Below are 14,611 nucleotides of genomic sequence, written 5' to 3' on the forward strand. Positions count from 1 at the left end.
TGTTCCTCAGTCTACACTCACCATATTGGCCTTATGAATTATGGACGTGTCACGTGACGGTTAATAACAATGCTTATCTTTTTCAAGTTGAATGCTCAGCTCAAATTAGATAAGAGTTCGCTACCTTGTGGATAAACTGTGGAGGTGCAGTGTATGTTGATATAGGCTATAAATGAGTGAAAATGTTTTAATGAATAGGCTATAGCTACATTTAACAAAACAAAAACCTTTCTATATAACATGTATTATTTTAAATTATATCGTATATATGTAGGCTACGTTATAAATTAGATTCGAAAAAGTACATATTATATTATTCTATAATATGAATGTAAAATATAATATTTTATATTACACCTAACCCATATCATTTGGTCGTCAGCTCAGGAATCGTTTTAAGTCTCTTAAGTTCAAATAAACATTTGAGGTAGGCCTTATGTAAGTTTTAACGGAGTGTGTTGATCTAAATCATGTCTTATTAAGTCAGATAAACCTTATAATAAGACACACCTTATGAGGGACGATGAACATCCGCCTTCTGTTCCTCCGTCTTAATATGAGTTATGTTAACCACCCTTATGAATTATGACCGATCTTCCTGGACTGGACTGGTTACGGTAGGTAAATAGTCTAATAATCCAAGTTGAGTGCTCAGTTTATATTAGATTAGAGGACGCCACCTTGTGGATAAACAGTGGAGGTGCAGTGTATATTGATATCTGAATTTTGATAATAGATATACATTTAAGCACACAAAAACGTATATCCTTTTTGTTATTTATTTTAAATTGTGTATATATAATGCATGATAACATTTGCATCATATATAATAAAATATTAGTGTAAAATATGATATATTAAAATATGTTATATTAAATTATGTTATATTATTTAACATCAGCTCACATCAAAATTATGATTTGAAATGTTAGATTTAAAAGTCAGTAATTACTTTTAGGCTCGGTGTTGTGCCGAAATTATTACCCACCTAGTATTGGTAGGTTTAGGACTAGTTGTGGGGGAGGGGTTAGGATTAGGCAATCAGGTGGGCTACTAACTTCAACGAGGGGGGTAATAATTTGGCAGGGAGTCGAAATTCAAGCACAACAAGGGCATTAGTCTTCTAATTCAAATAACCACTTGAGGTTGGCCTCATTTTAAAGAATACTGTATATCTTGAAAATATACCCTGTTGGTTAATGAAGGCAGGAACAAAGCTGTTGTTAAAATAAACAGATGTGGCACACACTTACTTTTAACAAGTCAAGTCAGTGCAAGTCAAACGCACGAAGAAGGAGAATATCTAAACACAAACTGTCCACAGGAGAATAAGGGAAGCACAACCACTTTACATCAATGAGTCAGGACAAAGAACTGAACAGAACAGGGAGTATATCAGAATCATAATCAGAAAGAGCTTTATTGCCAAGTGTGCTTGCACACACAAGCAATTTTTCTTGGTACTGAAGCTTCCAGGGCACATATATAAATACAAATACAAATACAACAAGAAACATAGTAATAAAAACTCGATTGTCGAGTTCACGCGCGTGATCATAGGTAACTAAACCTATGCGCGTGAACTCGACAATCGATTACTATGGACTTCGACCGAAAACAGGATGTAAATACAGGTATGTGCGCTGGCTGAAATAACATCATTTTTATTCATATCTTTCACATCTACTGCAGTCAGATTCACCGTGTTCACTCTGAAGGAATCACTCACATTGGCTGTGCACTTGTAATGACACATCAAGGGTGTTAAGAGGCTAAAAGCAGGTTTAAAACTTGCCCCATTGAAGTCAACAGGGTGCAAATTTTAAAAAGAGGATAACACGGTGTAGGCAACACCGATTTCTGTCGTTGTTCTCTGTATTGACAGCACTCCAAATTTACAAAAAAATGAGCTCAATGTTAAAATTGACCGGAGTTCTCCTTTAACTGTTCAGAAGGGAAATGGCCTGTGGGAAGAAACTGTTCCTGTGCCAGATGTTCTAGTGGCCCGTGATCTGAGTCGGATTTTACCTGGAAGAGTACAGGTCCTGGAGGCTGGGCAGGGGGCACCAATAATCCTCTCTGCAGTCCGGACTGTCCGTTAGTCTCCTGATGTCTGATTTGGTAGCTGAACCAAACCAGACAGTGATGGAAGTGCATAAAACAGACTCAGTGACGGCTGAGTGGGGTCTGACAGAGGGGTCTTTAGAAGTGCAGTCATTAGTGTACAGGGAGAAGAGCAGTGGGCAGAGAACCAGTGCTGATCGTGAGAGTCCTGGATGTGAGTTTGAGGATGGCATGGAGAGCTGGGTCAGTTTGGCTGTGAGAAGAACAGGCATGATGGTATTGAAGGCTGAACTGAAGTCCACAAATAAGATCCTTGCACAAGTCCCAGGTCTGTCGAGATGTTGCAGGATATAATGCAGTCCCATGTTGACTGCATCATCCACAGACCGGATCAAACTGAAAGGGATCCAGCAGGGGTCCAGTGATGTCCTTCAGGTGGGCCAACAGTCTTTCAAACGACTTCATGACCACAGACGTGACAGCAACAGGTCTGTAGTCATTAAAGCAACACTAAGGAACATTTTTTACCTTAAAATAATGTTTTGAAAATCGTATCCGTGGTTCATCAAGTCGTAACGGTGAACGGCACTTCTGGCTTCGCTTTGCAGCCCTATATCTGCTATAACCACACTATGCAAGTTTGCCAAACCGGGTCGCGTTTCTGTAGTTCGAATGAGACATAAGAAAACTACAAATTTGACTTGCTTTACGTCAAGCGTTACAATAGTCATTATTTAGTTTTTCTTTGTTTCTGATGTCGCAATACATCATACTTTCATGAAAGCATGCATCATACTCTACCTTGTCTGTGGACATCGTTCATTCAAAGCCGGTGCTGGATAAACAGCAAGCAAGCGTGTGACGGTAGGCTCTGGGCAGCGAAATAATTTACGACAGCGGTAATGGACAATTCCGCTTCCAACCTGTAGGGCGACCAAAGAGGAAACGTTCCTTAGTGTTGTTTTAAAGGGATACTCCACTTTTTTTGGAAATAGGCTCATTTTACAACTCCCCCAGAGGTTTTACCGTTTTCAAATCCATTCAGCCGAACTCCGGGTCTGGTGGTACCACTTTTAGCATAGCTTAGCATAGATCATTGAATCGGACAAGACCATTAGCATCTCTCTCAAAAAAATGACCAAAGAGTTTCGATATTTTTCCTATTTAAAACTTGACTCTTCTGTAGTTACATCGTGTACTAAGACCGACGGAAAATGAAAAGCTCAAGCCTTAAGCTCAGGTTGGATGGCAGGAGGGGGTGCAGGAGGTGATGGTGAGTGTGTGAAGTGCAGATCAGAGCGGGTGTGTGTTGTGAGACTGGGCTCTTCAAACCTGCAGTAGAATGTTGTGGAATGTTGCAGCAAGTTGTTGATCCTCCACAGATCGGGGGGATGGTGACTTGTAGTGGGTCATGTTCCTCAGGCCTGTCCAGACTGATGCCGGGTCGCTGGCTGAAAACTGGTTTTTCATCTTCTTTTAGCAGCTCTGATCTCCTTTGTCAGTCTGTTTCTGGCCTCGTCATACAAGATTTTATCCCCACTTCTGTAAGCATCCTCTTTGGCATGACGAAGCTGTTTGAGTTTCCCGGTAAACCATGGTTTATCATTAGTGAATGATAAGAATGTCCTGGTAGGAATGCATGTATTCTCACAGAAACTGATATATGATGTTACAGTATCTGTGAGCTCATCCAGGGGTGCGTTTCCCGAAAGCATCGTTAGCCAACTATGGTCGCAAGTTCCCTCGTTACCAATAGAGTTCAATGGACATTGCGATGAACTTGCGACCATAGTTGGCCAACGATGCTTTCGGGAAACGCACCCCAGATCGGTGGTAGCAGCTTCAAAAACAGTCCAATCAGTGCAATCGAAGCAGGCCTGTAGATCCTCTGCTTCATTAGTCCATCTTTTTACAATCCTTATTACAGGTTTAGCTGATTCCAGTTTCTGCCTGTAGGTCGGTATGTTGACTTTGCACCATCTTTGGTGGCAGACTGTCCTCCTCCACCCTGTCGTAGCTCAACCACTGCACCTGGGACACCTTGCTATACTGATTTCTCACCTGAGACCCTACGCGTCATCCAAAAGCAGGACCAAGAAAAGTCTCGAAAGGGAAGAGAAAGCGGAAGACTGCAGTTCTCTCAGACACCCCAGAGAAAGAGGCACTGGAACTGGAAAAGAGGGTTGTTACTTGTTTGTTGTTTCCTTTTACTAGTCTTTGTCTTTAAAGTTATTTTTTAACTTAGTGAAGACCCTGTCTGTGCACAAATGAAATAAAGAAATTGCAAAATGATGTTAAAGAATGATTTTTATGACATTTTAATGAATGTTGCAACTGCCCCTGTGGACTGTTTCAAACATCCCTTGTTATAGGGTCTTTGTCTATTCAAGTATAAATTGTGCATATATTATCATATGTACACATGTTGAAGCAGTGTGGGTGGGTAGCTGACAGAAGTGGGTTTAATGCATTCAAATTTAGGCTTTCCAATACAAACAGTCTCTGAGAAACTGAAGGAAATGCAAAAAGTGTTGCATCTGTCTCCGCTCTTATTATGGCCACAAGGGGGCGCCGTTTCCACAGTATCTCAAACCGGGAAGGTACAAATTATATTTCACATAATAAATTAAAACATTAAATTCCATCTGACAACTGTCACCTCATATATTTTTTTGTTTCATCTATTTACTTCATACACAAAAGCTGCACATCATTGTCCTATCCTACGTCTTTTAACACTATGGTGATCGTTAGCATTTCCAAATCCTGTCTTTGTCTCATTGTGTTGAAGGAACTATTGTTCCAGAGGTCTTTAGGAGAGAACAAATCTCCATTCGTATCTTCTTTATCTTGCCAAAAGAAGCCCTCCTGTCAATCATTTGTCAGCTGATAAGTGATGATTCAGTCAGTGTTGGGGATAAATGGGCTCTCTTGTGATTGTGTTAAACCAGCATGAAAAATGTCAATCAAATCCCTCAGATGAAACCCCACACTATACATTCTGGTGATGATTTAATCAAGCAGAGAAAACAGTGCCAACTCCAAAGACCATCAGATCAGACCTACTCTGCCTGACATGTTACATAATCACATTGCATAATAATTGAGTTGCATGCTGTTTGTTTGTTTGTTTGTTTGTTTGTTTGTTTGTTTTGTGCATATTAGGTTATGTTTCAATGAATACAATAAAGTAATAATACCATAAAAGAGTTAATCCACTAAATAATTACACATTCAATATTTCTCAGCATTTTCTCATGCACTGTAATATGCAGTGTTATTTTAGTATAATTTATATAGTTTTTATTAGGCTAATATTTTCTATTAGATTTTAGTTTCATATTTTCCATTTTAATTTGATTATCATTTAGTCATTATGTTGGGCTTTTGTAATTTTTTGTAATATCTAAATATTACTATGTTTAATGTATTTGCATATCAGTTTTTAGTTCCGTTTTTTGTTTTTAACCATTATTTTTGTTGCCCTAGGCTACTTCAACCAAGGCAACATTTCTAATTTTCAATAAAGTCAATTTTGTTTATTGTGTTTTATTTCAGGTTTTTTTTTTTTTTTTTTTTAATAAAAAGTGTTTTAATAGTTTTAGTTATCAATATACTATCAATACTAACCCTGGTAATAAGAACTCTGAAAACATTTATTAAAATATTATTTATTTTCTAAAACCTTTAAGGTTTTCAACCAGGGGTCCATGGAGCCCTAAGGGCCTATCTTAAATTTGAACTATTAACTATTTGCACTGTAATGTAGCGGCGTTAATGTGTTCAATTAAATTTATAAAGTGTTACTCAGAAAATCTAGTTTTTTCATATTAGGAGTCTTTGCGTCTGGGTACGGGTCCCCGAGAACTTTAAAGATGTAGCAATATCCATCATGTTGTACTAGTGTGCACTACTAAGTGTCTTCACACGCCCACTTGAGATAAAGCCAGCACTTCCTGTAATGTGAGCGCGCCCGCGAGAGATGCGCGTGCATTGGAAAAGGACGGGCTTAATCTGGGAATAAAACTGGAGTTGCGTATTTGTCGTTTCGATCGCTTATAGGACTGCACATCCCAAGAACCACTTTCATATTGATTTCATAGGACTGCAGTGCTCGGAGAGATGCTGTGAATAGGAGATATTTCTTTATTTCATATTCTCGAATAGTTGCATGATGGGTCTGCAGACTGTGTTCCGCGCGGTGATCATGGGGGCCCCGGGCTCCGGGAAGGGGACCGTTTCTGCTCGGATAGTGCAGAGTTTCGGGCTCAAGCATCTCTCCAGTGGGGACATGCTGCGGGCCAATATCGAGGCGAAGACAGGTACGACAGCTTCAGCACTGTGCTGAATACTATTTCACTGTTCATTTATTTACATGGCTAATGTAACAGAATGCGAACGGTTGAATCTTTTCCCCCGTTCGCTACGAGCGTAGTTTAACTTCATACGCAGGCTTGATAAAATGGCTGCAAAACTTCTGGAACTCGGTTTTATATTGAGCAGGATAATTAGAGGTTTCTTATCCCCAGAACCGAGTCTAAACTTGGGTTGTGTCTCAAAACGCAGTGGGCTGCCCTATCTAAACAGCAGTTTTATGCGTTTAGATAGGGCACGCGCGTGTCATGTCCAAACATAACAGCACATGCCACTATAGACACAGCTTTTGTCATATTTTTGGTTTTGAAATGCATGGAAGAGTTAACTGTGAAACAGTTCGCTGATATATTTTCTAGTGTGACATCGAGCACTTTCTTCCAGTGCTGGTGTTGATGCAAACACTGTCTGGGTTCCTCAGGCTTTTACGTCTGTGGCATCACTCTTTTTATGTGTAGACTATAAGTGTATTTTTAAATATTTGTGATTTAATAGGGCTTTTGTTTATCTTTTGAGGGGGATGTCTTTCACCAAAGAATGTGCCCTGCATACTAAACATGTCTAAGAAAGGGACTTTGGTTGCAAATCACACCCAAGCCTGAAGGCTGAAGCCCAAGCCTTTGCTTTGCATGTTAGAAATACAGAAATTTGCACCGACACTCATAAATGTGTAAGATTGTACTTTATACTGCATAGTGTTGGGCAAAGTTACTTTTAAAAGTAATGCATTACAATATTGTGTTACTCACTAACTAACTGCGTTACTTTTTACAGGAAGTAATGCATTACATTACTTTTTTGAATTACTTTTTCTCACCTGAGCTGGATTGCTTGCTAATTTGTTTGTTTTTTAATTTTAATAAGTCATTTTTGCTTATTATTATGGTTGAATTGGATCATCAAAGGTCAGCATTGGTTAATAAAGTGAGATTAAATACATAAAGTATATTCATGTAATTTAAATTATTTTATTATAGCAGGTTTGTGTCAGTATTCAGGTTTCATTTCACTGTTTTTATTCATTTTGAGGAATACTGAATCTATTTTTGTTCAAGTGAGATGAGATGCAATACAATACCCATCATGTTGACACACACTGCACACACACAACACCTCTGCGCTTACAATATCTCTCAACATGGGGACAGGAGAGCTGTCAGCCAATACATGGGAAAACAAAGTAACTTGCGTAACTTGTTTGAAAAAGTAACTCAGATATTTGTATTGTAAATTTAAAAGTAATGCATTACTTTACTAGTTACTTGAAAAAGTAATCTGATTACATAACTCCCATTACTTGTAATGCGTTACCCCCAACTCTGATAGAGCAGGTTTATTGTCAGTGTTCTTTAACACAAGATTTGTGAATTACACATTCTGTGAAAAAAAAAAAAAAATCCCAAATGAATGCCAGATGCTCTTCTGTGTCTCTGGGAAGCAGAACAGCCTTCCATGTTGTGTGACAGTGATATTTATGTTGCAGAACTCATCAGTTATCTGGTGTACAGATCCACCGTCCACAGCGAGACTAAACCATTATTATTATTATAAACCAGATTCAGCATGAAACAAATGACCGTAAATGAACCCTATGCATAACACAAAATTTAGCCAGATATAGAGAAATATTTCAATGAATATTTGAGTTTCATATATTTACAGATCAAAGTAGGACCTTAAAAGGAGAGTTCCCAAAAATGATAATTCTCTCATTATGCATCATCACCCTCATGTCTTCCCAAAGAATGTTGGTAACCAAACATTTGCCATTGCCTTCCATCATATGGACAAAAAACAGACATTTCTCAAAATATCTTCTTATAGAAACAATTCTTATTCTTAAAGAAACAACAAGAGGGCGAGAAAATGATGACAGAATGTTGATTATAGATTTCAAGAATTGACATCATGCGCTTCTAAAAGCATATGCTTTTTTCTTAATAATATGCATATTCTGATACATTAATTGTCTGTGTTTTTAAAAAATGCTTTTGTACAGTGCAGGACTATTTAAGTGAACAGTGAAAAAGCTAAAAATATTTAAAATTATATAAATTTCACAGTTGTGTGGTTGCAATCCAACACAAATGACTAAGAAATTCACTCTAAATAGTCTTTAATTGACAAACCGAAATACACGGGAGAATCTCAGGAGAACATACACACAAACACACTCACTAATGACGATCACCGACAAAGAACTGAACAAAACAGGGTGTTATTAATTTATTACTAATGGTGTTATTAGAATATTATTACTTTTGAATGATAGTGTAGTTATATACAGTATTATAGGCCTAAAACATGTAGCGCTAAACAGAAATATCACAAAGGGTCACAGAACGATTATTACAGAGTTATTAAAATGTGTAGAGACACTTAAAGTTCATGTATGAATTACTAAAGTTCAGTGAATTGGTCACACATCATTTCCAATTGAATAGTTAATAGGAGGTAATGATCGACCTTACAGCCTTACATCACACCAGAAACCATGAATATGAGTAATGACAGACGTGTCATATTACTATATATTATTTTATTGGTAAAATTAGAATCAACATAAATATAACATAAAAAAATAATTCCTGACTATATTTATTTGTGGATTTCTTCTGTATTTATGGAATAACTATATTCCGTCTCTTATGCCCCTGGGCAGATTTGGGTCTTCTGATGAAGTCGTGTATCGATCAGGGTCAGCTGGTTCCTGATGATGTCATCTCGCGGCTCATCCTGTCCAGCCTGAGGGGAATCGAGCGGACCAGCTGGCTACTGGACGGTACCGCTCTCACCGCAGCACACATGCTCTTCTATTGATCTTATATGTGTGATCTTTATTCATTCTGTGCCTCTGTGTCCTGGCAGGGTTTCCCCGTACCGTGGCTCAGGCCGAGGCCCTGGACGCCGTGTGTGATGTGGACTCGGTTATAAACCTGGACGTGCCGTTCCTGACCATCAGAGAGCGCCTGACGTCCCGCTGGGTGCACCTTCCCAGCGGCAGGGTCTATAATGTAGACTTCAACCCGCCCAAGAAGCCAGTGAGTCCTCTGCTGCTGTTGAGATATTTACAGTCCTGTTTAACATTACTTCAGGGAATGTTGATAATTAAATGAAAGAAACAGGAAGTTGACCACCTCTGCTCATATGAAAACTCCTCAGTGACCTGCACACTTGCTAAGTTAACTTGTTGTTGAGCATTGTAATGTTTCAAGCGGACGTCATAACAAATGTCAGTTAGACCGGGAAGAGTTTAAAACGAGCGGTTCATTCATAAATCCGTAAGATCTTTCCTTCATGCTGTGGAAATACAAACCGGAAGACAGGGCAGAAAAAGGGGCGGGGCTACATAAGGTCTATACTGCACAAAATCAGTATTGCTGCCATGATCAATAGAAATGTAAGAACACATACAGTACTTAAAATGCTGTTTAATCCCTGTTTTCTGCAGGTAACAATAGTGCAACGTTAATTACGTCAGGTAAATGGTGCTGAGCTTTGTGAATTTATTAGCCTAATTTGAATGAAGTTAGTTTAGTTTGCACTAAAAATACTAACATTAACCTTGGCCTGGTTCAACTGCAGATAGTTATTGAACATTTGTTTTGTGCTGAAATGCTGTTCGCAAGAGTGAGGTGCAAGTGAATTCACACAGAATGCTTAAAACAACCCTTAACGTACTTTTAAAAAGAGTATTGTTACTTTGAAAGAATATACTTACAGTAAGTGTGAACTGAACGTACACATAATTGCATGATAATTGCAATTAAATGAAAGTGTTATAGTTTAAATGTATATTAAATGCAATTAGCTGAACTTAGAGTGTTTTTTTAAGTGTACTTAATTATGACTTAAGTACATTTTACATGTAATTTCATAATTCTATTGTCTTTGGAATATGTTTACAGTGTTCTGCTGAATGTACTGACAAGCATTTATGGTAAACTAATATATACTTTGATGTCATTTCTATTAAAACTTATATATTCGTATTTACACTTTTCTAATGAACTGGCAAATTAAATTAGTACATTTAAAATATATTAACTGTAAATGCAGTGTTGAGCAAAGTTACTTTGAAAAGTAATGCATTACAATATTGAGTTACTCCCTATAAAAAGTAACTAATTGTGTTACTTAGTTACTTTTTACAGAAAGTAATGCGTTACATTAGCCATCAGTCAATACATGGGAGAACAAAGTAACTTGCATTACTTATTTAAAAAAGTAACTCAGATATTCTGTTGTAAATTTAAAAGTAATGTGTTACTTTACTAGTTACTTGAAAAAGTAATCTGATTACGTAACTTGCGTTACTTGTTCATTTAAACACTGTTTAAATGTAACATCAAATAACATTATAGTTAAAATGATAATCAAATACTACACGTCCTTTAGCATGTTAGTCAACACATCAAAATAAGTGTACTTCTTTAAAGCATAACATGATTTTTAAAACAATGATTTAAAATATACTTTAAAGTAAAATGTCTAATCTGACATGATTGCAAATTGCACTTTTTAAAAGTGTACTTAAGTGTGTTAAGAAACAGTCATGAATGTGTCCCTCTTTCACTACACTTAAGTGGCCTTTCATTGCATAAATGTTATATTATCTGCAAGTACAGTTTTTAAAAATTGATATATACTTAAAAACATAGATCTGAACTACACTAACACTACAAGTGCACATTCAGCACAATTAAGCACACTTTCTTTTCACAAGGTTTAATAAATGTGTGATGTGTATATATAGATACATTTTCTATATAATATACAATATAAATTAATTTTACAATTAAATGTATGTAATTTTTCATGTTTGAAGAATTTCAACATATAAACACACTCTAACAAACAGTTTTTCTTTAAATAAAAATAATAAAAATGGAATCATGTTAACAGTAAAAAGTAAAGAAATGGAGCATTGGATATGAGTGTGTGTGTGTTAAACTACTTGTGGTAAAAGTAGGTCGTGGTATTTCACAACCTGACCGCTCAAGACAGATAAGAACGCCTCTGTTTACTGAGGAACTTTGCTCTCATCCCTGCAATAAATCTGGAGCGCTCTGAGGAAGTCACAGACTTCCTGTAAATAAATGAAACACTGTCCGAGAAAAGAGCAATCGCAAGGGCAGAAAACAGTTGCTGATATACTTTAAAAGAAAAACTTGTAAGGGCAGGCAGTTTTAGAAAAGTGAAACTGAACAAAGAATGAGTAATAAGCCGTTTATATGCAAGAGCTTTTCCACCACAAAGCCTTTAAGGTCGCAAAGAGTTATGACTCAAAACAATGGTTCATATTTGGTTAATGGTTATATAATGATTCAAAATGGTTATATTTTGGTCATCTTTGCAATCATTTCAAACAAGACAGCAATTCAGTGTGTTTTGAACTGATAAAACAGAGCAAGCCAAGTGTGAAACAGTGTTTGTCAGCGTTGCTCAAATACAGTTTTGTCCACACAGAACTGCGTGTCTGAAGGTCACATCGATTCAGCTGTGGAGTTTGACAACGCCTGCCAAGGCTTGTTGACTGTTTCAATACATGAATTCTTGAGCAATTGTACCATTACTTTTGTGTTCATAGCAGGTTTTAAAGTCGGGTGTTTGTGTTGGAGCTCTGCGGTGATGTCGTGTGTGCCGAACGTAATCATTGGTCTCTTGTGCACAGGGTCTTGATGATGTCACAGGAGAACCGCTGGTCCAGAGAGACGACGACAGTCCCGAAACTGTGTCCAGAAGACTAAAGGACTACGAGAGACAGACACAGCCGGTTCTAGAGTACTACAGGTACTGTACAGAAAGCGGTTTTCTTTATGATTTATGCTGGATGAAACAACGCAGTATCGCACACCACAGAAAATATTTAAGGAATATTTAAAGGAATAGTTCAGCCTAATTCTGTCACTCTTTACTCGCACTCGTGTGCTTCTGAGATCTGTACGAATATATTCCCTTCCATGGAACCAAAAAGAAGATATTTAGCAGAATGTTCATGCTGCTCTTTTCCATACAATGAAAGTGAGCTCCAAAAAACACTCACAAAAGTAACTTAAAAGTAGTCCATACATCTTGTACGCAATATATTTAAAATCTTCAGAGGCCATATGAGAACGGATCAAAATTGAAGTTGTTATTTGTGGCAAATCTCCCTCAAATCTCACTTGCGTTTTTGTACATTCAAATCGAAGCATGTTGCACCAGGTTTGATGTCATCAGGGGTTCATAAAACATTTTTTGTCAGCCAAACCCCATAAAAGTCAAATATTAACTTGAAATACTTGAGATTTTAAGTTAATATTTCAATAAACACATTTGCTTGTCCACAGTTCTCTGATGTTGGTGAATGGTCACATGACATGCAAGTAAATAGATCAAATATTAACTAGTTTTATTTTGACTTAATAGCCAAACTTTAAAAGTGGACTCAAACCTCTTTTTAGTTGTGAAAGTGTCTCAGTCCTCATTACATTATTTACAATGGTGTTTCAGGAACCTAATCAAATTGTGTAATAATAATGATTGATATTATTAGTCTAAAGATATTGTTTCAAAGTAATTGTTCATGCTGCCTTAGAACTTCAAGTTTAGTCAACTTGGATATTTGAGTTATCTCCAAAACATTGTGATTGCTATCAACAACCATTTTTTTAACAATGTATTATTATTATGTTTAACTCTAATAATAAAATGAAGACAGACATATATTCTACCGAAAAAAAGAATATTTTTTAATAATTATTTTATTTTACACAATACTAATATTTATGCCCTAAATGAATCACTTTCAAACTTTTAAACCCTCAAGCTTTAAATATTTCAAATATTCTTGCTTTTATTTTGGCATAATACTGCTGAAATACTGTAAACTTCTGGCCACAAAAATGTTGGAAACTATGAGAATGTGTAAATAAAGTAAAGCTAGCGCAGGTTGCGTTCCCGAGATGCTGAATACAGTGAATCCTACAGTCTCTATTATTTTATTGTACATTCGATATAATCAATTATTAGCGTTTCATCAACTCAAGAAACCCCTGGTCATTGGTTCTCCAGTGTCTGATCAAAGGAGGAACATCATTTTGGGATGATAACGAGGATGAACTATTCCTTTAAGCTGGACTGAAGGTGTAACATCATATGAATAATAATGTGTTTAAGGCATTACATGTGATATACTTTAACAGGAGTAAAGGAGTATTGGAGACATTCACAGGAACTGAAACCAACAAGATATGGCCTCACGTTCAAGCCTTCCTGACCAGGAAAATCCCAGGAATCCAGCAGGCTATGGGAAAAGCGTGATTCTACAACCTTTAGGACTTTTCCAACAACTGAAGTACACTGTCTGAAGAAGCACATCGCACCTCTGTGGCCTGAAGCAGTCTGCTGTATTTACACACTGAAGCCTTTAGTGGCAAACTAAAGGATTATGGTCAAACTAGTCTTCTGAACACTAGCGCTGCCATCTTAAGCAAACAAACTAGCTTTGAGCGTTGTAGGCATGCTAATGGTTGACTCTTCCCTTAGCAGAAGTGCTCGACCCGTAAGAATGTTTTTCTGAAGTTGCTGCAAAACACGGCAGCTACAAAACATTCCTGTTTATTATCCATAACAACATTTTAATGTTATTGAAATGTCATACTGGAGAAGTTCTCAGTTCTCATTTATACAGTTTTCCGATGAATGCAAAAAATATGATTCAAACCTGATTTTTCAAACCTGTGTGTGAACCACTGTGGCCTTAATTAGCAAAAACAATCTAATTATGAGTCAGATGATTATGTAGCAATGTTTAATAGTGTTAACAGAGTTCATATTTTTTATCATAATTATACAAAATAATGTAATTTTTAATTAAGAAAGGTTTGTACAACACAGTAATTTATAAAGGGAAAGAAATTCTCTGTGATCAAAAATACTTGATACTTAAAACACTATTGTGTGGTTATGGAGTCCTTGGCCACAAATGAAATGCAAATTATTAATTCACTTGTTTATGCATGTAATGGCAGTTTGTGCATCACTGTGTAAATTGTAGTGACTGAAAACACTGCTATTGAATAATGGATAAATTATTAAATGTAATGTACTGAATGTTATTTTAGAAAGCGGACCTTTGAAAGAACTGCAATAAACAGTGAAGTTTGACTCTTTTTAGTTTGTTTTGGTA

General features: G+C 36.8%; 1 protein-coding gene across 1 annotated transcript; it reads left to right on the forward strand.

Moving 5' to 3' along the window:
• Positions 1–6,033: 6,033 nt before the first annotated feature.
• Positions 6,034–14,589, forward strand: ak3 (adenylate kinase 3). Its single transcript, XM_084104596.1, has 5 exons — positions 6,034–6,386; positions 9,101–9,220; positions 9,307–9,479; positions 12,113–12,231; positions 13,626–14,589. The coding sequence occupies exons 1-5, from the start codon at positions 6,236–6,238 to the stop codon at positions 13,741–13,743; spliced, it is 681 nt and encodes a 226-aa protein (XP_083960722.1). The 5' UTR covers positions 6,034–6,235; the 3' UTR covers positions 13,744–14,589.
• Positions 14,590–14,611: the final 22 nt, after the last annotated feature.

The sequence above is a fragment of the Abramis brama genome (genome assembly GCF_963993115.1).
Source record: "Abramis brama genome assembly, chromosome: 25".
Taxonomy (NCBI): Eukaryota; Metazoa; Chordata; class Actinopteri; order Cypriniformes; family Leuciscidae; genus Abramis; species Abramis brama.

What these genes read in the sequence shown, in the direction of transcription:
- ak3 (XM_084104596.1), top strand. Translation starts at nt 6,236, where the DNA reads ATGATGGGTCTGCAGACTGTGTTCCGCGCGGTGATCATGGGGGCCCCG. An exon ending in GACCAGCTGGCTACTGGACG is followed by an intron (nt 9,221 to 9,306) that starts GTACCGCTCTCA and finishes GTGTCCTGGCAG; the next exon opens with GGTTTCCCCGTACCGTGGCT. An exon ending in TCAACCCGCCCAAGAAGCCA is followed by an intron (nt 9,480 to 12,112) that starts GTGAGTCCTCTG and finishes TCTTGTGCACAG; the next exon opens with GGTCTTGATGATGTCACAGG.